General features: G+C 55.0%; 1 protein-coding gene across 8 annotated transcripts; it reads left to right on the top strand.

The window, feature by feature from the left end:
• Positions 1-24925, top strand: Pgpep1 (pyroglutamyl-peptidase I). 8 transcript variants are annotated; one of them, XM_058576501.1, is made up of 7 exons: positions 11-179; positions 700-772; positions 880-962; positions 3279-3331; positions 16695-16811; positions 19498-19730; positions 20795-24925. In XM_058576501.1, exons 6-7 carry the CDS (start codon positions 19525-19527, stop codon positions 20985-20987), a joined length of 399 nt encoding a protein of 132 aa, XP_058432484.1. In that variant the 5' UTR covers positions 11-179; positions 700-772; positions 880-962; positions 3279-3331; positions 16695-16811; positions 19498-19524; the 3' UTR covers positions 20988-24925. The 8 variants fall into 8 exon arrangements, with proteins under 8 accessions (XP_046292789.1, XP_058432484.1, XP_046292788.1 ...); XM_046436833.2 differs by lacking the exon at positions 16695-16811 and having other exon boundaries at positions 1-179; XM_046436832.2 differs by lacking the exon at positions 700-772 and having other exon boundaries at positions 11-225.
• Positions 24926-25958: the final 1033 nt, after the last annotated feature.

Below are 25958 nucleotides of genomic sequence, written 5' to 3'. Positions count from 1 at the left end.
CCAGAGTCCTGGTGAATGGGGGCGGAGTCAAGGCCTTTGGAATGAGAAGCCAGAGATCCAAGTCCAAGGTCCAGCCCTGTCTCCGAGGACTTGGCCAGAAACTCAAGCTGTACTTTTCTGGCTGTTTTTGGAGGAAATCTGCACGTCGGCAGGGCACTTACCCTGCGCTAGGGGATGCTGTGGGTACCAGGTCGCAGCTCTAACAGATACTTCCTGCTCTGGAAGGTCTAATCCCTTTGTCAATGGAAATGAGGAGTTAAATAGAAAGGCAGAGAGGAGAAAGCGATGACTTCTGAGCTTCACCGCTAACAAAGAGATGGAACCAGGAAATGAGAAGGACCCTCGGTGTGGGTGGGGTAATTTCAGCTTGGGTGGGAAAGAACCCTTGCAGGAGGTGACAGGGAGATAGGTGACCTTCAGAGGAGGTAACCACCAGGGACAAGGTGGGGAGGGCCCTAGGGAGGGAGAAGATCGGAAATGAGGTGTGAAGGAGGAGGAACAGTCCGGTTGCAGGTACCTGGGGGCTGTTCCAGGCAGAGGGAACAGTGTTAGGCCTTGGGAGGCAGCTGGGCTCGGAGACAGCGTGGGGGAGACTGAGGGCTCTGAGGCCACATTAGCTTCCTTAGCAACAGCCCAATGTAGTCAGTGCTTTTCCTCTTTAATTCCGCTCTTCCCCTCAACTTCCTGGCCTGAATGCAGCTTCTGTGACCCCTTCCAAGTTCGAGAAGTGGCCCAGGGCAAATGGTCTGGAGCTGTGCCTTGGTTTCCCCATGTGCAAAACGCTGTGAATAAGCGGGTGGTGAACCGTCCCCGGTTGGTTCTTCCTGCTCCCAATTTTTGGCAGTAGGCTTACAGTAGGCGCTTAATGTATACTTGCAGTACAAACGACCTGCGAGTCCGCGGCGCCAGGCTCTTAGACCGACAGCTGCCACAACCCGCGGGGCGGACTAGCCCGCTGGCAGGTAGGGACCGGCTGGTGAGCGCTGGGCGGGCGCCCTGGGGCGCAGCCAAGGGTGGAGGCGTGCAGGCTGCGCAAGCGACGTCTGGCGCCCGGGGGCGCGCACGCCGATCGGCCGGCGGGGTACAGCTGGGACCTGCGGGGACGCGCACGCTGAGCGCCCGGCCGGGGCGGGACTGGGAACTTGCGTCCCGAAAGCCCGACTGGGGCGTGGCTGGGGGAGAGGCTGGGGGTGTGGCCGGGGGCGCGCACGCCGAGCGGGCGCCCGGGGGCGGGGCCGGGGGCGGGGCCGGGGGCGGGGCTGCGCGGAGTCCCGGCGGCGGCTGGGGCGGCGACGGACTCGCCAGTCCCAACAGCAGCGGGTCCGAGGCGCAGCTGGATCCCGCCATGGAACAGCCCAGGAAGGCGGTGGTGGTGACTGGTATGCAGCGGCCGGGGCTGGTGGGCGGCTCCGGGGTGGCGGGCCGGACCGGGCAGGTGCTGCACGTCGTCCCAGGTTGGGAAGATGTCATCGCCCGAGGGAGTCCAGCTCAGTTCGGGCGACCTGGAAAGTGGAGGAGGGGGCGCCTCCGCGGTCCCCGGGACGGGGGGTCAGGACAGGCAGGACTTGCTAGGGGAGGGTCCGGGCAAGTACCCCGCGTGGAGCAGGCCCCCTCTGGAGTCCTTTCGTACCCCTGAGGACAGTGACCCTCCAGGGACCTACCTGCTGTTCTGTTTGCCCAGCCAGCGAACTGGACTGGACCCCGCCTTCCTACCCTTCCCGAGATCGGGCTTGTCCCCACCCCCTGGCCCCAGGGGACAAAGGCTGACTTACGGGCAGGAAGTGCCCCCGTGACAAATGAACCTCCCAGCCGCTGCTCCCCGGTGCTGAGTTAACGGGGGGCTGCCCCCCTCGGGCAGGGGCTGGTAGGGATTCAAGGTCCGAGGGCGCCGGGCTCCCTCCTGGCCGTCCCAGGGACTGTCTCAGCCAAAACCTTTTCAGCCTGGATTGTTTTCGGTGCGCCAAGCCCCAGCTGTCACTGATTCTCTTGAAACCAACTGTTCCTCTTCGCTGAGACTCCACCTCGGGGCCAAGTGGCCCGTCAACATCCGCCAGGCCCCTGGAGTGTGCGTGTGTGCAGGGGCATTTTGACTTGCTCTCCAGAGAGGTTGGGGGGGGGGGAGTAAATGAAACGCTCCGGGCTGGGGATACAGATCAGTTAGAGCGCTTGCCTCACAGGCACGGATCCCTGGGCTTGAGCCCCAGCACCACAAAAAAGAAAAAAAGAAAAGAAAAAGAAAACGTTCCAACAAGTGTTTTGTGAGCCTAGGAGGTTAGAGGTGGGCCTGCTGTAAGTCCCAGGAAATTGGAGGAAGCCATTCACCTTCCTAACAGGTGTGGAGAGTCCCTGCCCCCTGCAGCTGTCCTCAATCTTGTTATCTATTACTCAGGCTCTCATTATGCAGGCTGGCCCTGTGCTTGGTTCTGTCGCTGAACTGCATCCCTAGCCCCAGGGCATTTTCCTTTCCTGGGTTCTGGACATCTTCACAGTGTCCCATTTTGTGTAAAGAGAAACCGAGGCTCACAGAGGTCACCCCACTTGTAAGTGACTGAGCTGGGACTCAGAATCTGTGGAAGGAGGGAGTCAGGAGGTCCCCTCCTGAACTGCTGCTCCCACCTGCTATCCCAGGGCACTGTCTCTCTCCCATGACATTGACATCGTAAGGAACCCTTACCCAGCTGGCCCATGCTCTTAGAGATTCTTAGTTTTTAAGCAGTATGACCCCGTGGTTAGCAGAGGGAAGCTCAGGCTGTGAACCTTCCCGGATGGGAGTTGGAATCCCGGCTCTTCCATCTTCTTGCACTGTGACCTTTAGCATCTGGATTGACCCCTGTGCCTCAGTCCTTGCTCCTGTAAAGTGGGGCCAGGAAGTAGCCTTGCCTTAAAGGAAAGTTGAGAGGCTGAATGTCACTGTCATGCAGATGACTTGGGTCATTCCTTACACAGCGGTGATTCATGGAGTGCCTAAGGCCCTGTATCTCCAGAGTCAGGAGACTTGAACACTGAAGGCTGATAAAATAGTTGTAGGGTGGGTGGAGGATGGTGAAAGAAATTGAGAAAGGAAGAGACCAGCTTTTTTTCTGGGGCAAATGGAGGCTCCTGGCCTCTTGCTGGGTGTGAGAAATGAGAGTCGGGGGGACGTGAAGACAGGACTCCTGGACTTCGTTTGAAAGCACACAGGCAGAGGAGGGGGACGCTGAGCTGGGATTCAAAAGAAGTCCTGGGACAGGCTGGGAAGGACGGCTCTACGGTAACTCGTTGCTCTTACTATTTTTCAGGGTTCGGCCCTTTTGGGGAACACACTGTGAACGCCAGCTGGATTGCAGTCCAGGTAACTCAGATCCCGAGGGGAGGAGTCGGGCCTGGAGCTGGGCTCCTCCAGAAATACTTGGCCCTGAAGAAAGTCTCCTTCGAAATATTCAAGGCTGATACACACACCTCACTGAGTCCCCGCGGCCGCTTACATTCGTTGAAGGTGCCTTTTTCTGCCCAGCTCTCTTGAATTCTCTCAATTCCCCCTGCAAAGTAGTTGCAGTTATTCTTGTGGCCACTTTATGGATGTAGAAACTGAGGCCTGGGGAAGAGATCAAGGGAGTTATCTGAGGTCACACAACGAGGAAACAGGAGTGGCACAGCTTCAGAAGTCCCCCTATGCTCTGGCTGGGAGCTACATACTGGGTCCTGGGGGGTCGTGGCACGGATGTCAAGGTTACCTGTTTCCACAGCGCAGGTGCATAAGTGGGACTGGGCCCCTCTTTACCTAGGAAGCATCCATATAGGGAACCTTCATCTCTTTTTATCAAAAATCGTCTGCATTTACTCAGACAAACGGGGACTCTGGTTGGTCTCCAGATGGCCAACCTGAGGAGGCCCTGGTGTTTGGTCAGGTGTCTCCAAGGTTTGGGAGACCAGATGGGGACATGGTTGGGGGAGGTGTCTTAAACCTGTAGGAGAGGGTACAATGACCCTTACTGTCACCTTCCAGTAATTGGGAATGGAAAAAAAATCTGCCTAGTGGAGGCAGGGAGGGGGGTGTCTTCCCTGGTGTCCCGAGCAGGGTGCCAGCCTGCAGAATTGTCCTCATTTCTGTGCCATATGGGGCGTTTGGAGGCAGCTCGGGAACAATGACTAGAGAGAAAGGGAGACATGTTTCCCCCTTATATAAATCAGCCCATTAGCTGCCTGATTTAAAGTGTTCCATGCTTCTCAGCCCAGACTCCTGGATTTGGAGAGAAATCCAAATGGAACTCTCAGGGTGTTGATCCCCAGCTGCCTCCTCCCCACTATTTTATCACCCCCTACTCAAGACCTCAGAGTCTTGGCTGCTTCCCCCCTTGTTTTCCCACCCCACTCTGCAAGCAGGATGGAGGGCCGGGGTCCCAGGACCCTGCAGATGGGAGCGTGTCCGAGGCCCGTCTTGCGCACCCGCTCCCCGGAGCCCCAGACAAAAAGAAACAGCGTGTTTCTGAAGACTTGTGTGTCTGGCTTTGTACAAGTTTCAGACAGGAGCCTTCACGGGGCTGAGTGGACACAAAGCCGAGTGTCTGAATTCCTGGGCCCCAGACACTGCGATCTGCATCTAAATAGAAGAAAAATCAATTAAACAATCTTTGGAAATCCCTCTGAGCTTCGGGGCTCCTGGTGGAGGCTGGCAGCTTTTCATCCTGTGGCCCTGGGGGAAAGACCCTTTCTGCTCGGTTCCTCGTCTCTCCAGACCTGAACTTTTCATGTGCCACTTTGTTCCTGAAGTTTATGAAATAAGGAGGTTCTCCTCCATTCCCCGGATTAAAGGATGCTGGTCTTCTCAGATCTGGTTGCTTCCCTTTAAAAACATACAGACTGGAGGCACTTGTCTGTAGGATCAGTGAAGTCTTATGTATATGCACCCCTGAGTCTGGATCAAGATCTAGAACATTCTGTCGTTCTTCCATGTTTGCTCCAAGAAGCCCCTTGTATCCCTTCCCGGCTGCGCCCCACAGCCCAGGTATTAAGCCCTCTGCTGACTTGCTCGCTGCTTGGTGGGTTTTGCTGATTTAGAACTTGGCACCATTAGTGACCTGTGGCTGCTCGGGATCTGTGAGACGTGTCCCCGGGGTGGCTTGCAGCTGCCGTGGGTTCTTTTCCATTGCCCTGGATGAAGGCAGATTTGCCTGTTACAAAAGGTGACACCTTGCTTGGATGGCCAGCTCCATCCTTCAAGAAGATAAGCCTTGGGCTGTTCTTGGTGTCCACAGCAGCTGCAGGCAGGCGACAGTGGACGTGTGTCCCCCTGCACCTGAAGGTGCCAGCTGCCCTTGCTTCGTGGCCTCACTGAATTTTCAGAAGCCCAAGAGGCCCTGAGTGGAAGGAGCACCCCCCCACATACAGGCACCCTTTCTCTCTCCTGACTCTTCCTTCTTCGTGCTCTTGGGGGAGGGGGGCTGCACCCCACTGAGAGTGAACTGTTTCCACCAGCCTCTTTGGGAAGTGGGAGTTGGGGGGAAGCTCCCCGTTTAATATTTCCCCAGGATGGTGGCTGACCCCAGTGCGGGGGATGGGACCCAGGAGCGCTCAGCCTCGGAGCTACTTTTTTTTTTGAGACGGGTCCAAGTTGTCAGACTGGCCCCAAACTTGTGATCCTCCTGCCTCAGCCTCCCCAGGGGCTGAGATACACCCCTCCCTCTCCCCAGCACCTCCTGCAGGAGGGCCTGTGCCCTTCACGTGTCCCTGCTCCCGTAGACATGGGGTGATGGGCTGGGACACCGGCTGCCTGTCTCTGGGGAGGCTCAGGTGGGTGTGGAGGGCCAGGGAGCGCTAGGCTGGGGCTGTCTGTAGCATTCCTTGCCTGAGCGGGTCACAGAACGTGGTGACATCCCGGGACAATTACTGCCACAGTGAGTCTAGACAGACCTGCTAAGGATATTACCAGCGAACAAAGAGGGTCTTTGTCCTGGGGTCAAGGGAATCGGTCAGGCGCGGCGTGCGGCGGGGTCCTGTCAGGTAGACGGGGCGGGGGACAATGCGCGTCGGGGCGCCCCAGCCCAGCCCCAGCCCAAGCCCGGGCCGCTGCCCAGGATTGCGGGACTCCGAGGATTGCGGGACTCCGGGTGCGCTGCACCCCGCCTCCCCAGGAGACCTGTCCTGCCGGGTTGGAAGAGGATGCGTCCAGAGGCAAAGAATTTATCCAGATCTTCCCCGTGGAGCCACGCGAAGACCCCGGGGCTCTCCCCCTTTTGAACAATGCGCACAAGAAGATGCTGGGGACAGGGACGAGCCACTCACTCGGAGCGCCCCTCACCTGTCACTCCCCAGCCTGCCCCAGAGGGAGTGCCATCCTAAGCAGGGTTACCATATGTGACATTTTTTTACTATCCTGGGTTCTTTTTTGGTCTTGGTGCTGGGAATGGAACCCGGGACCTCTCACAGGCTAGACAAGCGCTCTACCCCCAGCCCCACCCCAGCCCTTTTTATTTTTTGAGACAGGGTCTCAGGGACTAAGTTGCTGAGGCTGGCCTTGAACTTTCCATCCTCCTGCCTCACCCTCCCAAACTGCTGGTAGGACCGGCATGCATCACCACAGGGCTTGATGGTGGTTCTCTCTCTCTCTCTCTTTTTTTTAATTTATTTTTTGTTTGTAACTGGACAAGATATCTTTATTTCATTTATTTATTTTTATGTGGTGCTGAGGATCGAACCCAGGGCCTCCCATATGCTAGGCAAGCACTCTACCACTGAGCCACAATCCCAGCCCCTTGATGGTGATTTTCTTAGTTGAGACTTTCCCTCCTACTTGGGGGTGGCCATGGGTGGGATCCAGAGACATGAGGAGCAAATATTAGGCCAGGAAGACGACTCTCTCCATGGCTCCTTTGCCAGGCTACCTCATTTTCTGCCTCAAATCATCAAAGCGAGTCAGGGGTCATGGTGTGTGTCTGTAATCCCAGCAGCTCTGGAGGCTAAGGCAGGAGGATTGCAGGTTCGAGGCCAGCCTCACTAATATAGTGAGGCAGTAAGCAACCTAGCAAGACCCTGTCTCAAAATTTAAAAAATAAAAATAAAAAGAGTTCGGGATGTGGCTCAGGGATTAAGTGATTAAGGACCCTTGGGTTCAATCACTGGCACCAAAAAAGAAAAAGAAAAATTAATGTGGGTGAGTCCCCAGGTGCTTGGGAAACATCTCCCAGTGGCGATGATATTCAGGGGGTGAAGTCATGGGGCATGTCGTGCCCACTCCTTGGAAGGAAGAGAGGTCACGAGAGGATGGGTAGGAAGGTCTGGCTTCCTGAGCTGGGCATCTGGCCTCAGCAGGTCATATGTCCTGGTGGCTCCGGGAAGATTTGTAGAGTTGGTTACCTTCAAGTCCCCTGTACCCTGTCAGTCAGTGCGGTGCCACTAAATCGAGCCACGGGCTGGCTGGGCTTGCAGGTGGCCAGGCCATGGGCAGCACGCTTGGCGAAGGGACAGGTCCCCAACTGAAGCTCTGAACTCGTAAAAGTGGTTTTTAAAGTCCTCGGCCTGGGACACGGATCCTGTTCATTCCTGTCTCCTAACAATGCTTTGCATTGCCAGAAAGTTCCACCAGGGCCACAGGAGAGCAGAAAGGATGGAGGCAGGGGAGGACAGGGTCATGGTTGACAGGATTTAGGGACAGCAAGAACAAACCTGGTAGATGATTGACCCGGGCTCTGGCTGGTGGCGCTTCAGGGAGCTGGAGGGAGAGTCTTTGTGTTGGTTCCTTTTCTTTTTCTTTTTTGCAAGTCAGGTTATAACTGTTTTTTCACTCTGATGAAAATCAGAGAAACATTTATAAACTTGTCACCATGTCACTCTTCCTAACAGGGACCTGAAGTTGTGCCTCTCATCTGGGAGCAGAGCTCCGTCCTGGCTTCCCCAAACGTTAATCTTTTATTACATTTGCTCTTTCTCTTTAAAAAGAATTTTTCTCTGAGTCACAGAAGGGTCACTGCTGACATGCCACCCCGTGCCCCTAAGCAATTCATAGTGAATGCCCTAAAAGGGTCCTGATCAGGCTCAGACTTATTTAATGTCAGTGCAGCTCTGAACTCTGCAGCCTGTTTTCGGATCTTGCCAACTGTCCTAGGAGTGCCTTCCACAGGGAGAACCTTCCAGATCACGTCTCTCCTCCCTCAGCCCCTCTGTTCTGCACACTCTCTCCCTCTTCCCTGCTGTCTCGGGTGTTGACATGTGTGGTGAGAAGCGCCCAGTCACTGTGTGAACTGTCTCTGCTGCAGGTTTGTCACTGTTTCCTCACGATTAGCCTCAGGCGCTGCATTTCTGGGTGAGAATTCCATTTCTGGGTGTCACCTTGGTGGGTCCTATCAGGAGACACCAGCTGTGACTGTGTCTTGTCACTGGTGCCTTTGATCTCATCCTCTGACTTGAGGTGGGATCTGCTGGATTTCTCCCTGAAAAGTTCCCCTGTTGTCCTCTGTGACCACAAAGTATCCCATGACACTGTGGGGCACTCCTGGAGTCTTGGGAGGCTGAGGCAGGAGGCCAGGCTGGGCAAAAAAATATATATAGATATTTAAAAATTAAAAATGACTTGTTTTCTAAGGAGTAACTTGAAAATATTTTGGGGGGCCAGAGGGCAAGAGGGAAGTGCTATAAAATAATTTTTAAATATACATTAAAAGAATGTATATATATCATGTACAGGGCAAATATTTAAAAATTAGGTGGTTTTATATATCTTTTTTTGGAGGGGTGAGGCTGTTGCTGTGGCTGAGGCTGGCTTTGAACTCGAGATCTTCCTGCCTCAGCCTCCCGGCCCCTGGGATTACAGGCATGGGCCACCGTGTCCGGTTTTGCTACTTTTCTTCAATCCAGGTTTCCGTCCTGATTTTAAAAACAGCACCTGTCGCCTGGGACTCAAGGCATGACCTTGAGCTCCTTGAGGGGAAGGGCAGGAATCAGGTGTGGAGGAGAGGGGCTGTGGGTGGGTTTACTTTCTGATCTTGGGAAGGCTGACTTGGTTCAAACGTCAAACTCAACCCCAGCTACACAGGAGGCTGAAGAGAGGATCGCAGGTTCCAGACCTAACACAGGGGGACCCTGTCTCAAGATTAAAAAAAAAGGGGGGGGGGGGTCTGGGGATGTGTCTCAGCGGTAGAGCTCCCTGGGTTCAATCCCCAGAACTGCGACAAGGAGAAGGAGCCCAAGTGCCAAGTGAGTTTCTGCAGAGACGGACAGCCCGTGCCGCTGCCCGCGGCCGTTCCTTCGTTGTCCAGAAGGTGGCGCCCTCTCACTGCTCACACCTGGAGATTCCTCCAGGTTACTACAGAGAAACTGCTCCCCCTCCCCGCCCAGGATGGGCCCCAGGGCCTTTTGCATTCCAGGCCAGCTTTCTAGCACTGAGCTGCCTCTCCAGCCCCCCACCTTTTTTTTTTTTTTTCAGTTGCAGTTAGACACAATACCTTTATTTTATTTGCTTATTTTTATGTGGTGCTGGGGATCAAGCCCAGTGCCTCACACATGCTAGGTAAGTGCTCTACCACTGAGCCCCCGCCCCGGCCCTCCAGCCCTTTTTTATTTTTTATTTGAGACAGAGTCTCCCTGTGTTTCCCAGGTTGGCCTTGAACTTGCAGACCTACTGCCTCAGCCTCCCAAGAGCTGGAAATACAGACATCCACCACCATGGTGCACATTTGATTTATTTTTAAGAGAGAGAAGAGAGATCAGTGGGTCTCTGTCTTAATGTATTTTCTGTTGCTGTAACACAATATCACAGACTGAATACATTATAAAGAAAAGAGGTTAATTTTGGTTCATGGTTCTCCTCCAAGGCTGAGAGGTCTTATCAATAAGGGTGGTCTTCTTGCTGGTAGAATTCTGAGGCCACAGCAGGGCATCACATGGCAAGAGACAGGTAACAGAGGGGGGAATCCAACCACACATAGCTCTTAGGGCAGTCCCACTTGGTAAATGACCCATTAATCCATTAGTCACATGAGTGAATTAACCCATTCAGTAGAGTAGAGCCCAAGTTGCTTTTTATTCTTTCAGGGTTGAGGATTGAACCCAGGGGTGTTCTACCACTAAGCTACCTTAAGTTTTGTTTTTGTTTTTTTTTTAATTTTGAGGCAGGTTCTCACTATGTGGCCTAGGCTAACCTTAAACCTGTGATCCTTCTGCTTCAGTCTCCTGAGTAGCTGGGATTCCAACAATATTTCTTGATAACAAATATGTACTAATCTTACAGGACAGTGATGCCGCTTCTTGGCATTTGTGCCACACACATGGGTGTGAGAAATTTGCACAAGTACATTTACTGCAGCATAGCGTGCAGTTGAGGAAAAGTGGAAGTCACTTAAGTGTTCCAACATAAGAAAATGGTTGAATCCGTAAGAGCCAGTTTCTGAGGTGGAATATCATGCAGCAGACAGTGTAGACATGCAGATGGATCTCTGAAACAGACTGCAGAGTGGAGAAAATAATTACTGAAGTTTGTAATTGATGTGAAAATAAAGTCAGCAATGCCCACAAATAAGGGGGCACAAATAAGTGTACTGTTCTGAGTAGGTTGATGAATCTTTTGTTGCCTTACTTGATCCTACCTGGAATGTGAATCAGCTTTTTGCCCAATGTATCCACGGTGTATATGCTACCCACCCATTGGTCATTTCGTAGCCATCTGAGTCACCAGATGGCCTGCCCTGGTACCATTGTGCTTGTGTGATCCTTATTAACTTAATAGTGCTCCCAAAGCATAAGAGTAGTGATTCTGAGAATTCAGATATGACATACAGAAGCTGTAAGTGCTGCCTGAAGTGGAAAGATGAGAGTTCGCTCATAAGTAAAGAAGAAATCAGATCTTGAGCTTGCTCTGATCTATGGAAAGAATGACTTTTCTGCCCTTTAAATTGTAGAGAAGGAAAAAGAAACTCGTGCCAGTTCTGGTGCAGAAGTTATGGCCACAGTGTGTGCTATATATTTAGTTAAAATAGGAAAGGAGGCCAAGAGCAGCGGCACATGCCTGTGATCCCAGCTACTTGGGAGGCTGAGGGAGGAGGATTACAAATTTGAGGCCAACCTGGGCAAATGAGTGAGATTCTGTCTCAAAATAAAAAGGGCTGGGGGTGTGGCTCAGTGGTAGAGGCTGCCTAGTATGTGCCAGGCCCTGAGTTCTATCCTTGGCACTGGAGGGGGGGATGGAAAAGGAATTAAGTGCTTAGTTAAGATGGAATTGGGTATTATCGGAGATTTTGGCATCCACAGGGGTCCTTGGAACATATCCTTGTAGATTAGGAGGGCAGGGCTTGGGGTGTGGCTCAAGTGGTAGCCTGCTCACCTGGCATGCGTGCGGCCTGGGTTCAATCCTCAGCACCACATACAAACAAAGATGTTGTGTCCGCCAAGAACTGAAAAATAAATATTGAAATTCTCTCTCTCTCTCTCTCTCTCTCTCTCTCTCTCTCTCTTAAAAAAAAAAAAAAGATAAGGGGTCTCCATACTGTGATTAATTGGATAGTTGTGCATGAGTTAGAAGGGGGGTCTTAAAGGATCACCTCTGGAGTGTGGTGATAGGGCCCAGGGTGGGGTGGGGATGAGGGGACCATACAATCTGTCAGGCTCTTAAGAAATTTGGCAACTGTCTAATTCTCAGCCTGTTTCTATTGATCATTTTTTCTCCTTATGGGAGTTTTTGGTTTTTGGGGGGAATCAGGGGTGGAACTCAGGGTCACTCGACCACTGAGCCATGTCCCCAGCCCTATTTTGCATTTTATTTAGAGACAGGGTCTCACTGAGTTGCTTAGTGCCTCGCCATTGCTGAGGCTGGCTTTGGCTGGCTTTGAACTCACGATCCTCCTGCCTCAGCCTCCAGAGCTGCTGGGATGACAGGCGTGCGCCACCGCGCCTGGTGCCTAGTGAGTTCTGATTTGCTGCCAGGCACTGTGAGCTTCTCCTTGCCACATGCTGGGTACTCTTGGATTTCCTGTGACCACCTCTGAGCTTCTGTCTGGAAGACAGCTGAGGTACTTGGAAACGACCTCACCCTTTTGGGTTTGTTAGCAGGACCAGAACAGCCTTCGTTCCTGGGCTCCTACACACACACACACACACACACACACACACACACACCCCTTCAGCAAGAGGTTCTCTCTCTGGCTGTACAGACACAACTGCAGTTGTCCCCTAGTGTCTGAGGGCTGATCCCAAGGCCCCTGGGATCCCAGAGCCCAGAGTGCTCAGGTGCCTTCTATGAAATGCTGTGACCTTTCTGTGAGTGGATGAGGTCATCTCTAGATGTCGGATACCGTGTTAGCTTTCTGTCGCTAGAGCAAATACTGAGGTCATCAGCTTCTAAAGGGAAAAGGTTTACTTTGGCTCCCAGTTCGGAGGGTTCAGTCCAGGATTGATGAGCCCCCTGCCTTTGGGCCTTGGTGACACAGGCCGTTTGGGCAGGAGCAGAGCAGGGCTTAAGCCAGCTGCTTACCTCACCATGCCCAGAGGGCCAAGGAGAGAGAGGGGGCGGCCCCACCTCCAGGACCCAGACACCTCTCACCAGGCCCCGCCTCTTAGAGGTTCTGCCAGCTCCAATGGCCTCACCCTGTTTTTTCCCTTTGGTACCAGGGATTGAACCCAGGGGCGCTTCACCACTGAGCCACCTCCCCAGCCCTTTTTTGTGTTTTATTTAGAGACAGGGTCTCACTGAGTCGCTGCGGGCCTCGCTGAGTTGCTGAGGCTGGCTTTGAACTCACAATCCTCCTGCCTCAGCCTCCCAAGCTGCTGGGATGACAAGTGTGTGCCACAGCATAGCACCAGGGTTTAATACGTGGGTCCCTGGAGGACAATCATCCAAACCATAGCGAATACCTAACCCAGCGGCGTGCTCTGTAAACAGGTGCTCCACTATATTGTCTCGGGAGGCCTGACGAGAAGAATATAAATTTATATATTTTGTCTGTTTTTTTTTTTCCCTAGATATTCCAGACAAGAGGGTTCATCTGATTGCTGTACCTTAGCCAGAGTGACTTTCATTTTTTTTTTTTTCTTGACTTGCTGGGGATGGAACCCAGGGCCTCATGCAGGCCAAGCACATGCTGTACCACTGAGCCACACCCCAGTCCCCAGGTTTTCTTAAAGGGAGCCCACTGGTGTGTTAAAACCCCGAGCTAGCTTGGATCTAGGTACTTGCCCTTCATTTCTGTTATTTTTTTCTCTCTGTGCAGTGGGCACTACTGTTAACCACATTTACAAATGAGAGCACTGAGGCACAGAGAGGGCGAGCAACTTGTCCAGCAACACCCAGCCAATCAGTGGGGGAAGGAAGGAACCAAGTTGATCATCTACTCTATAGAGGCCATGCCCCTTATTGCTACCCTCTGCCAACCTTGCCGTTACGAACTGTTTCTTCTTCCTCTTCTTAAATTGAGGTGAGATTCACATAACATAAAATTAGTCGTCATTTTGACGGTTGGGGTGAAGCTTAGGATCAGAGCATGTGTCTAGCCTAGCATGTACGTGACCCTGGGCTCAATCCCCAGTACTGCAAAAAACAAGTAGGTAGCATACAATGCATCAGCACTTGGCATATTCATCCAATAGCATAACCATCACCTTATCTTTTCCAGAACATTCCATTACCCCATCCCAAATAGCCATCACTTGCTACTCCCACCCCCAGCCCTTGGCAGCCACTGCTCTGCCTTCTGTCTATGGATGTGTCTGTTCTGCCCATTTTTATGAGTGGAACTGGACGTGCTGTTTCCTGTGCTGACTGGCTTCTTTACTCAGGATGGTCTTGGAGGTTCATCCCTCTCTATTCCTGTTCGTGGCTACATAATGTTCCACCAGGTTAACAGGCTGCATTTCATTTATCCTCCCTCTGTTGACGGGCATTTGGGTTGTTTCTACCATTTGACGATCGTGAATGGTCAGAAGCTCACTTTAAATGTGGCAAAGGATGAAATGGAGAGCGAGGTCGCAGCCAGCCCCTACTTACAGTCGAGGCAGATAAGGCTCCTGCAGGAGGTCTGGGGACATGCCCAGGGCCACACAGTCCTGTTGCCATCAGTCCAAACTTGAGCCCCGAGGTTCCTCAGCACTTGCTGTGTGAGGGAGCCTTCCCATGGGAAGGGACGGGGAGAGTGGCAAGGGGCCTGAGACTCAGGAAGGGCTTCCCCGGAGGCAGCAAGCTGGGGCGGGGCATGCAGCAGTGTCACAGGTGTGGGGAGAGGCAGGGCCCTGGCCAGGAGGGCCTTGTGGCTGCAGGGGTGCCAGAGGCAGGGGGCAGAGGGAGAGCAGGACGGGGAGATGACAGGAGCGCCCCCTGCAGGCACCAGGGCCACCGGGGGGAGTTGCAATTTAATTTGGGACAAGGCTCGAGCTGGGAAGGAATGTGATGTAATCTGCTTCTTCATCACCATCATCGCCATGTTGTGCGGTGGGTGCTGGGGTGGCCCCGGCTCCCCGCGTGCGCAGCCCGCGCTCAGTGCCTCCCCATCCTCGAGCGATTCTGGATCCCCCGGTGCAGGGCCGGGACTGCACGGGGTTGGGGTTGTTGGTGGCCATGGTGGGGTCTAGGTCTCCAGATCCCTTTGCCACAGAAAACTTGGGTGCATCTGAGAAACCTCAGACAAGGGTCTCTGTGTGGCCGGCGGCCTCGCCCCGTGTGCGGCAGTGCAGCTGGTGACTTCTGATGACAAGAAGGGTCCTACCGCAGGAGGCTGGACACCAGCTTGGACCCGCCGCTGGCGGGAGAGCTGTGCACACAGGGTGGACCCGCGTTTCCTCTTTGGGACTTGGATCTTGCTGAGGTTGGGACATGGTTGCAGTGTGTCCCCAGGTTCACGGGTTGGAGGCTTGGTCCTGGGTGTGGCCTGTGGAGGGCAGGGGCGGGGGTTTAGCAGGCACAAGGCCCTGGCTTCCACCCCAGTACCAAAAAAAAGAGAGAGAGAGTTGGTGGGACGGTAAGAGGAGGGGCCCAGTGGGGAGGGTGGACCGCCCGGCTCGCTCCCTGCACAAGGAGCCCAGGCAGTTGCAGGGACCCTGGCTGGTCCTCCAGAGAAGGCTGTTAGAGAAGGGTGAGCCGAACCAGGCCAGTGGCTCAGGCCTGTCATCCCTGCTACTTGGGAGGCCGAGGCAGGAGGATCTCAGTCCAAGTCCAGCCTGGGCAACTAGTGAGCCCTGGTCTCAAATCATATAAGGGCTGGGAATGGAGCTTGGTGGTAGAGCACCCCCGGGTTTGAGCCTGACCCCTAACTGCCGTCTGGTGTCCTGCTTTGCCGTGTAACCTCCCCCTCTCGCACCTGCTTCTACCCTGAGATCCTCACCAGAGCTCAGCCAAAGCCTGAGCCAGGACCTCAAGCTTCACAACAGTGAGCTAAATAAACCCCCTTTCTTATAAAGTAACCCAGCCTCAGGCATTTTGTTATAGTAATAGAAAATGGACTAATACAGATCTTCTCTGGGCTAATGGTCCCCTGTCATGACGCTGGGCGGCGGCAGTCCTGGATCCCAGCCAGCCCTGTATCACGGGGATCAAGCCACACTACAGTGCACAGTGTGGCTAAGCTGGTGCACAGCAGGTGAGGCAGGCCCCATGCGGCTATCAGGATGTCACCCCACTGCAAGCAGCTGTGGTGGGAGCAGGCACGGGAATCAGGGTTTGATGGTGTAGAAAGCAGTGGAGGCAGGGAGGCCCAAGGCTGCAGCTGCAGGCACCACACCTGCTCCGTCTCTCAATTCTCAAACTCTTGGGAGAGTGGGTACCAGGGATTAAACTCAAGGGCACTCAACCACTGAGCCACCTCCCCAGGCCTATTTTGTATTTTATCTAGAGACAGGATCTCACTGAGTTGCTTAGCGCCTCGCTAAGTTGCTAAGGCTGGCTTTGAACTCGTGATCCTCCTGTCTCAGCCTCTGGGATTACAGGCATGCACCACCAGGCCTGGCCTCAAACTCTTTTTTTGTTCTGAGGCAGAGTCTTGCTAAGTTACTTAGTGTCTAAGTTTCTGCGCCTAACCTTGAACTTCAGATCCTTCTGCCTCAGCCTCCCCAGGCCCTGGGATTACAGGCATACACACTGTGCCTGGTGATCCCTGTGACCTTTTCATCGCGAGCCTGAGATGACTGGAAGCTCCCTAAAGAGTGGAGTCCATCTGCAAATGTATATTTTGAGAACTTGCTCCTTACCACGCACCAAGTCTAAAAATAATTTTTATCCAGAACAACAAAGGGGGACTGGGGATGGGGGATGTAGCTCAGGGGTGGAGCATTTCCCTAGCATATGCGAAGCCCTGGGTTCCATCCCCTGAACCAAAACAGCAACAACAACAACAAAACCATATTAGTAATGGCAACTAACATTATTTGAACACTTAAAATGTGCCTGGCATTGCTTGGAACTGTGTCAATTGGCCCATTTAATTCTTAACAACTCCCCTGCAAGGGAAGGACTTTATTACTCCCATTTTATAGATTTGGAAACTGAGGCCCAGAGAGGTTAAGCATCTTGCCTAAGGTCACACAGGCGAGGTTCAAACCCAGGAGCCTGGCTCCAACCACAGTCATGCCACCTTCCTTGGAGATGTGATGAGAGAGGGGAGGAGCAGCATGGGACACGAAACATGTCTCTGCCTGTTCCACGGGAGCGGTCAGGGCAGTTGCCTGTGTCCTGAGGACAAACAAGGCTGTCCCCAGGAGCGCATTCTCCTTGCTGGTATCACGAGCCTCCCTCTGTTCTCCTCCAGGAGCTGGAGAAGCTGGGTCTTGGTGACAGCGTGGACCTGCACGTGTACGAGATTCCGGTTGAGTACAAAACGGTGCAGAGGCTCATCCCCGCCCTGTGGGAGAAGCACAGTCCCCAGGTGAGGAGGGCGGGGCTTCCCGGGGCTCCACCACACCCAGGGACGCTGTGTGGCCCGCCTCCTTCCATCTTGGCCAGTGCCAGAGCCCCCGCCTCAAAAGGGACCTGCTTTTCTGGTCTCTGCGAGGGAGGAGCGCTGTCTTTGGGACCTCACAGCCTGGTTCTGTCCCTCAGTGAGGATTTGGGTTTGGTTACAAGTGACCTTTAGGAGCTGCGGGGTCAGGTCGTGCAGCTCAGTGGCAGGGCAGGTGCCCGCGTGCACAGCCCTGGTTCACCCCCAGGACCCCCCAAAATAGAAAGCCGGGCAGGTGGCGCACCCGGAGGCTGAGGCAGGAGGATCACAAGTTCAAGGTCAGCCTCGGCAACTTACAAAACCCTATTTTAAAATAAAAAAATTAAGAGGGCTGAGGCCGTGGCTCGGGGGTTAAGACCCCAGGCTTCCATGTCCAGCACCAAAAAAACCCATAAATGACAGAGTGCCCAAGCCCCTCTCGACGTGATTTGAACAGAAAAGCGTGTGTGCTTCAGGGGAGGTTGATCCGTGTCCCGCAGCGCTGTCCGCATCCTGCTGGCCTCAGCTGCGCTCTGCTCTGCGCTGGGAAGCGCCTCTGGGGGTACAGATGGCGGTAGCTGGGTGACCTCGCATTTTAGCCCCTGGACAGGAAGAGAACCGTCCCCCCAGTATTTCCCCAAGGTCCACGGTTGATCCTGATTGGCTAGCTGGGGTCACGTGCTGGCCCTTGAGCCAATCACTGTGCTGGAGGAGGAGAGGCCTACTCTGATTTGCCAAGCCTGGGTCACGTGTCCACTCCCGCAGCTGAGGGTGACCTCGGCTCTCTCCAGACCACCTGGGGCGGGAAAGAAGTCCAGGGGGCAGCAGTCCTGGCCTCCCATCACGGGTTGTGCGGCCCAGCCAGGATGGTGGGCGGAGCCTAGCTGGCTGGTGCTGGTGGGAAGTGGGGTCCTAGGCCTCCTGTCGTCCCTCGTGCCTCCTTTAGGGGCTCCAGAGCGGGCCAGAGGGTCTTCCTTTTTAATTTGATTATTTATTTATTTATCTATTCATTTATTTTTATTGCCAGTGCTGGCATGGAACCCAGGCATCCCCAAAATCTAGGCCATTGCTGTACCACTGAGCCACGCTTTCAGCCCTTTTTTTATTTTTTGAGTCAGGGGAAGTTGTGGAGGCTGGCCTTGAACTTGGCAATCCTCCTGCCTCAGCCTCCGAGTCTCTGGGATTGCAGATGAGCGCCACTGTACCTGGCAGGCATCTCCCTTTCCAAGGAGGCCTCTTCACTGGTCTCAGGTGGAATTTTCTTTGTCTTGGAGAGGGGGGTCCTGGAAGCTTGTGGACCAGGGGTTCCATAGATGCTTTCCCCTCCTGTTACATTTAGGTAATCTTCTTCATCCAGTTTAACAAATAAAAGCAAGTTACAGTCACATGTTCCTGTGTTGCTTAATGTGGGGATATATTTTGAGAGATGGGTCAGGTGATTTTGTCACTGTGTAAACATCCTGGAGTGCACTTCTGTATCCCAGGTGGCATGGGTGGCCTTCCCACGGCCTTTTTTGATTTTTTATTTTTTTGTGGTGCTGGGACTGGACCCTGGACCTCCTGTGTGCTAGGCAAGTGCCGAGTCCCTGAGCCACACCCCCAGCCTTTAGGGGAAAAGTTACTGATGAGATATTTTACAGTCTTTTGTGCCGGTTTTCCGTACTTGGACTACATTTTCCACAAAGGACACAGTTCAATCTTGAGTCATACATTCATACATATCCCGTGCCCAGAAGGCACTTGTGGCCATGGGTAGCTACCAGAAGAAACAGCAGGTTCTTCAGCCTAAACTTTATTTTATGAATTATTCATTTTATTTTATTTTATTCTTTTCAGCCTACATTTTAGTTTTTGTGGCACCGAGGATAGACCCTGCTGCACCTCTGAGCTATATCCCTGGTCCTGTTTTAGTTGATTAGAGACAGAGTCTTGTTAAGTTGTTAAGGCTGGCCTCAAACTTGCGATCCTCTAGCCTCAGCCTCCTGAGTCTCTGGGGCTACATCTGGCATTATTAGCCTCGTGGCTGGGGAATTTTGGGTCATTTGTGGAGCTGTTCTGTTCCTACTGGGCATACTTGTTTCTGGGCTTTTTCTTGCTTTCATTTTCTTTGGGGTTTGGGGGGTTTTGGGGAAGATGGCACCCAGATTTGAATCTCACTTTTCTAAACAACCCAAATTTAAGTGTAAAATAAAGTTAGTTATAAAGAGAAAGTGACCATCTTCCTTACATCTTGGATACCTTTCAGACTAGATGCCTGGAAGCTATGCCTTGCCTTTTGCACTTGGCAACAGGTCTTGAGGATTATTCTATTTAAAACTGCCTTGGGCATTTTAACAGCTGCATAATGTTTCATTGTTTATTTATCCTCCACTCAGGAATGGCTAATTAGGTTGTTTGCAATGTTTGTAAGGGCTCACAAAGCAGCCATAAGTACCCTTGAGTGTTCATTCCCTTGCATGTTTTGCTTGGTAACCTTTTCTGTGAGAGTGACTGCAGGGTCTATTCCAGCAGCAAGAAGTCAGGAGCCATGTACCCCAGGCAGAGCGGGGGTGGGGGGGTTTGCTGTTCTCTTTGGCCCGGGGTTACCCCCAGTCCCGCGGCCAGGCTATGTTAAGCCCTACCCATTTATCTGCAGCTGGTGGTGCATGTGGGGGTATCGGGCATGGCGACCACAGTCACACTGGAGAAATGTGGACACAACAAGGGCTACAAGGGACTGGACAACTGCCGCTTCTGTCCTGGCTCTCAGTGCTGCGTGGAGGACGGGCCTGAGAGCATCGACTCCATCATTGACATGGATGCTGTGTGCAAGAGGGTCACCACGCTGGGTCTGGATGTGACAGTGACCATCTCACAGGATGCCGGCAGGTAGGGCGCTGTGGGCCCTGTGGTGGGTGTGAGGGGGTCTCCCTGGCTGGCTGAGGCTGGTACTGGCAAGCCCAGTCTGTCGGCTTTGGCCTTTTTGGATGGGGCACTCAACACACACGAAGCACAGAACTAGTTGCCACTGTCGGCCTCTGTGTTGGAGGGTCGATGCTGCACATGTCTGTGCACGGGTGCATGTGTGCTGACCGGTGCTTTTCCTGGTCATCATTCCCCCAGCAGCACAGGATAACGACGACCCCATAGTAACTCCCTTGTATCAGATATTCTAAGTCTTCTAAAGAGGACTTGAAGACCCCGGGAGGACGTGTGAAGGTTTTGTGCAAATACTACCCACTCTGTGGAGGGTCTTGAGAATCCCTGGGCGGTGTTATCCATGGGGCTTGGACCAGGTCCCCGTAACCTGGTCTAGGACTTCATCTGGCTTTGCTTTGTTTTCACGTGGGTAGGGCACATCACAAGCATCTCCCTGGGAATCCCCTTCCCCAGTTTCCATTTGGAGGCAGCCAACATGCATCTCGGCGGGTTCTCCGTCACCCCCACCCCCACCCCGCTCTGCTGCTTTCCTTGTGGACGACTTCATAGTATTCCACTGGGCGGGAGAACCAAAGTCCCTCAAGCCCCCTCCGTTAGCAGACGTGGAGATTGCCGTCAGTTTTTCTGCTTTTTTACGTAACCGTGAAGGTCCTTGTTTTTGCTCTCCTGAACCCTCGTGCAGATGTTTCCCAAGAGGAGATTCTCGAACCTGGAAATGCCAGGTTGAAAAGTCCACACGGTTATAATTTCACTAGCCTGTCCACTCGCCTTCCCTGGGGGACAGGCAGCTGTGGTTCCCACCAGCACCGTCCCACCCTGCCCACTTCTCCACGTGGACCCCAGCACTTGGAGTAGCCGGGTTTTCCGTGCTTGCCCGTTGGAGAGGGGGCAGTGGTCTCCCATTTGGCAGATCGCTGTGTGCCCAGGGCGTCTTCCCGCAGGTCGGATGCTCGGCCACCTGCGTGTTGACGGGCTGACCTGGTTTGTCCTTCCTCCCGTGTCCTGTGGGTCAGGTACCTGTGTGACTTCACCTACTACACCTCCCTGTACCAGAGCCACGGCCGGTCGGCCTTTGTCCACGTGCCCCCGCTGGGCAAGCCCTACAACGCCGACCAGCTGGGCAGGGCGCTGCGGGCCATCATCGAGGAGATGCTGGACCTCCTGGAGCAGTCAGAAGAGAAAGTCAACTACTGCCACAAACACTGAGAGCCGCAGGCCTCCCAAGACTCCTCCCGTTGGGCCCCAAGAGGGACGTCCTCCCTCAGGAGCCTGGCCAGGAAGACAAGCCGTCGTCCTGGGTCACCCAGCTCCTCTCTCTCTGCAGAAGCTCCGGTGGACTTGAAGCAGAGGCTGGGACTTCTCCCGTTCCCCTGTGCACTGGGGGACACAGCCACCACAGCCAGGAGGTCAACCGGTGGGCCCAGACGTCCAGAGAATCTTGGTCAGGTGGCCCGTGCTCTGTGACCTCCGGCCGGGCCGCCTGCTCATCTGCCTTCCACGTCTGTGGGTGGAGGAGAGCGAGCCCCTGGCTCCTGGCTGGTTTGTCTCAAATTTAAGTCTCATGAAGAGTCTCAGCCGAAAACTGTCCCCAAAGCTTGGGTGGCCCCAGATGAGACTGCCCTGGGATGTGGCTGGTTTTCTTTTCTCTTTTTGAGGACAGTCGTGTGAGCTGGGAGCCGAGAGCGATTGCTAACCCTTGGCTCAGCCGAGGACAGATGGGCCTTTTCTTTTTCCCAGGGTGTGGCCTCTTTGGCCTCTGGCCTCCAAAACTGGACTTAACTCTTGTCTTTGTGTTGGGACAACAGTGGCCAGGCCACAGTGCAGCCACAGGGGCCTGGTCCCTTGACACCAGAGCCGTGTGCCCGTGGGACAGCTGCTCTGAGCCGCTGGGGATCCTTTGACACCTAAAGTAGCCACCGCCTCGCTGGGCATCTGGGCTTGGGGCCTGGAGCTGGCGTCCTGGAGTGTCCCCGCGTGTCCCTGCAGGGGCTGGCGGGCCCCGGTGGGCTTCATGTGAGTGGTCTCTGGGATGTCCCCAGGACTCAGGAGTTGCTCTACCTCGCTCCCTGCCCACTCTGAACTTGGTGGCCTCCCTCAGCAGGTGGCTACGCTCAGCCCGACCCTGAGGCCTGTCAGGAGAGAGCGTCCTCCTGTAGCAGTGCCACCAAGGGAGGAGGACGGCGTCTGGGGAACCATCGGCTTTTCTCTGGGGACGAGGTTTCCCTGTTGCTCTGGGAGGGCGCGCGCTGGACCCTGTCCCTGGATGAGTCCTGCTTGTGTCCCGCCGGGTGTTCTCCAGCCCCAGGTGGCTGGGTGGGCCTTCTGACTTCCTTCCCCTTCCCTCCCGTTCCCAGGTCGGTGGGGCCTCGCGGACCTGCCGCATGGTCGTGTGGCCATCTGGGACCTGGCGGTGGTCCTCTGGGACCTGGCGTGGTCTTGGCCACAGTGTCCTGAGCCCTGGCTCTCCCTGGGAGGCCAGCAGCATGGTTGTGTGACCCGGCTCTGCTCTGGGCAGCGGGCTGGACTGTGGCTGGCAGGTTAAGGTGATTGGGACCCTGCCACCTCCATGCCAGCCCTTGCTCTGTTGGGCACTGTCCCCCAAGACCCCAGCCTGAGCACGGGGTCTCTGGAGAGCCACGTGCTCGGCCGGCTTCTGTGGCAGAAGAACATGGGGCTCTCGGGACGTGGGGCCCCGGGATCCCCCGGGATCTCATTCAGACCGACCCCAGGCTCCGTCCGTGGGGCCATCTCTGTCCCCCAGAGGCCCCAGCGTGACGGGGCGGGAGGGGCCGTCCTGGGCTCTCTGGGCACCTGCCCAGAGGTTTCCATGTCTGGTCCCCGTCCCTCCCTGTGTTCCTGGTCCTGTGTGGCTCCGCCCCTCAGAGGTGTGACGTCCCGCACGTCGCTCTCCTGCCTTCCTCAGGAGCTGCCCCTGCCATGCACAGCGCAGGGCGGCTCTCACGTCATCAGATGCCATTAAACCCGTCACTCACGTCCTGCCAGCTTTTATTTCCTCAGGGGTTGACGTTTTGTGACGTTTCTGTTGGGTGGAACTCATCGCTCGCTCCATGGTCTGTCTGTCTGTCTGTCTGTCTGTGTTGGTGGGTCTTGGCCTAAAAATGTCCCTGTGTGAGAAGGGAGGACCGAGTCTCCCTGTCCCCCCTCATCTTCAGACCCAGGGAGCTGGCAGACGGTCGGTGTGAGGTGGGGAAGGCGACGACGGTGTTCATGGTGGAGAGTCAGGCTGGGGACGTGGCGGGCAGCTGGGGGAGGAGGGAGGTGACGCTGGGCAGGTCTGTGGGAAGCAGCCGGGGAGCCCCTGGGGTGCTGAGGAGGGGACGTGAGCAGGCATGGACCTGATGATGGCTCCTTTTTCACAGATGCCACAGCCTGTGACCTCTGTGTCTCCTGCAGCCCTGGGGGCCTGGGGCAGAGGTGGGTGGCGTGTGCAGGGCTGTAGCCCGAGAAGGAAGTGAGACTGGGGGGTGGGAGGGGAGAAGGGCAAGGGGAAGTCTGACTGGTGGACTGAGCTTGGGGTCACCTGGTGACACCTGGCGACCTGCCGGGTCAAGGACTGGAGCACACAAGGTCCCCGAGGCCACTCATGCAGGGCTGGCCAGGGGAAGGAGGGCTGAGTCATGAATTCCCAGTCAGTGCCAGATTTTTAAAGAAAATGTCATGTTGTGCCAGGCACGGGGAGGCACGTGCTTGTGATTCCAGTAACTCAGGAAGCTGAGGCAGGAGGATCACAAGTTCAAGGCTGGCCTCAGCAGCTTAGTGAGGCCCTTAGCAACTTGGCAAGACCCTGTCTCAAAAAGGGCTGGGGATGTGGCTCAGTGGTTAAGGCCACCGGGTTCAATCTCCAGGACCAAAAAAAAGAAAAGAAAGGGAAAATGTCACATTGCAATAGTTTCAGCGAAGGGAAATCCCCTGCTCTATTCTTTGCTGGCGTGGAAACGTCTAGAACAGCCAGGGTCTGCTCCGAGGCAGGGGGGCTGTTTGTCCTAGGAGCAGGGCCACCTGGTGTGTGGCTCTGGCGCCTGCGCCCCACCCTGGGGGCCAGGGCTGGAGGGGCTGCAGGAGATCCAGCCCCACACCCCCTCTCCTGGCAGCCTGTCTAGACTGTTGACCTTTGACCTCCCCGCCCCCTCACAGCGTCTGCACCCAGAAGTCGGGACAAAGCTCCTTTCTTCTCTGTGGCCTCAGCCTCTGCCCCAGACTTCGGGGCAGCCTCCGGAGGCGGCCTTGGGCACCAATGGCCTCACAGACAGACTCGGGCGCCACCAGTGGCCAGGGACAGTGAAAGGGCTTTGTCTCCTTCTCCAGGTGCAAATCCTCACTGCCGCCTGCGGGGGCTTGGGGGGGGGAGCGTGTTTGCCGTGGGGAAGTTGGGGACCCCCCAAGACCCTCGGCACGAGGCTCCTGGGGGCAGGCCTGGTCGATGTCCCTGTCTGCAGGGCTCAGGCCTGGGGGGTGCTGAATGCCCTCGCCCAGACGTCCCCATCCCGGTGGCCTGTGTCTGGGCTGGTTGTCACACACTGTCTGGGCCATCTGAGGACCTTGGAGGCGCAGCCCAGCCCCCTCCTGTCCTCTCCCCCTCCCCCCCTCCCCTGACCTTTCTCCTGTTGCCCAGCGACACACAGAAGTGCCTGCCCTGCTCCCGTGCTCGCGGGGCACAGAGAAGGGGACAGGTCCTGGTGCTGGCAGTGGCCATGGCCCCCTCCACCTGGACCCAGGTTGGCCCGCGCCAGGGTTTTGTCTTGAAGTCCCCCGGCTCTCGGTTCCTCACGGCCTGTGGCGTCCCCGTCCTGTCCTGGCCCCTGGGGAGAGGCCACACCTGGGCCTTAGGAAGGGGCCCCCTTTCTGCCTGGCTTGTTCTGGGGCCCACCCAAATCTCAGGTTTTCATTTTGTTCTCAATTTCTAGGAAATAGTTGTTCTGGCTGAAAGTGACTGTTTTCTGTCCCCCGGGGAGGGCCCCGCCCCTCCGTCCTCAGTGTGGCTTCTCCCCCACCTGAGTGCCTGCCAGTGCCTTGTCTGAGACCCCGTTCCGTGTCCGGGGTCCCCTGGAGCAGAGAAGGGTCTGCTGGGCTCTGGGAGACTCCAAACTTGACACCCCAGAAGCAAATAAAATAGTTGAAATGTGTCATTTTCTGTGTGTCCTTGTGTGAGGCTGGCAGCCGTGGGGGTCGTCTGCAGCCTGGGGTGTCAGTGGGCAGAGGGGACGCCTCTCACTAGGTTTTCCATCCTGGGTGGGTGACGTGGTACTCGGCTCGTGGCAGCTGTTAAGAGGGTGTTGAATGAATGAGAAGAGGGATTTTGTGGTGTTTTTGCTACTGAGGACTGAACCCAGGGGTGCTTTGTCACCAAGCCACGTCCCCAGCCCCTCTTATTTTTTATCTTGAGACAGGATCTTGCTAAGTTGCTGAGGCTGGCCTCAAACTTGAGATCCTCCCGCCTCAGCCTCCTGAGTAGCTGCCGCTACTGTACCCCAGAAGAGAGGACTTCTTATTGCCTGTTCTCTGTCCTCAAATCCAGGTGACAGGCTGGGGTTGTGGCTCAGTGGTAGAGCACTTGCCTCAAATGTGCAAGACCCTGGGTTTGATCCTCAGCACCACATAAAAATAAATGAATAAAGGTATTGTGTCCTTGGGGTCAGGGGTGTGTCTCAGCGGTAAAGCACTCACCTAGCATGCGTGAGGCCCCGGGTTTGATGCCCAGTATGGCAAAAACAAAAACCAGTGGCCTTTGTTATAATGCATAGAGTGGTTGAGGAACTGTGTCATGGTCACACAGCAAGGGGGAGCAGGTGCTAGAATTAGAACCATGATCTGTGTCAACCTGTACATGTACAACCCCCAACAGTGGGTGGCATGGCCACCTTGTACAGACAAGGAAACTCGGGCCCCACCAGTGGAAGCCCCCTGTCTTCTTGCCACAGCTGTGGAGAAGAGGGGTCTGGGGCATGAGCCAGGCCAGACTCTCCAGAGCTGAGCAGTTTGCAGAACACAACAGGATCTTTCCTCGCTCATGTCTGACCTTGGCCGGGATGAAGACCCGCCCACCTCAGCTCCATGGCTGTCTCAAGAATCACCGTGTGGTGGGGCTTTAGTAGTCAGGAAAGCATTTGGGGGAACATGAGGCCCATGGGAGAGGGAAGCCTTGGAGCCACTGAGAAC

The sequence above is a fragment of the Marmota monax genome, unplaced genomic scaffold (genome assembly GCF_021218885.2).
Source record: "Marmota monax isolate L192 unplaced genomic scaffold, Marmota_monax_Labrador192_F-V1.1 WCK01_AAM20220418_F8-fsc00021, whole genome shotgun sequence".
In the NCBI taxonomy this organism is placed as follows: domain Eukaryota; kingdom Metazoa; phylum Chordata; class Mammalia; order Rodentia; family Sciuridae; genus Marmota; species Marmota monax.
This window is presented reverse-complemented; position numbering and strand designations above follow the sequence as displayed.

Bases quoted from the DNA above. Each gene is read 5' to 3' on its own strand.
- Pgpep1 (XM_046436834.2), top strand. From the start codon at position 317: ATGGAACCAGGAAATGAGAAGGACCCTCG. The intron at 16,812-19,497 runs GTGAGGAGGGCG...ATTTATCTGCAG, and splicing joins GGGAGAAGCACAGTCCCCAG to CTGGTGGTGCATGTGGGGGT. The intron at 19,731-20,794 runs GTAGGGCGCTGT...CCTGTGGGTCAG, and splicing joins ATCTCACAGGATGCCGGCAG to GTACCTGTGTGACTTCACCT.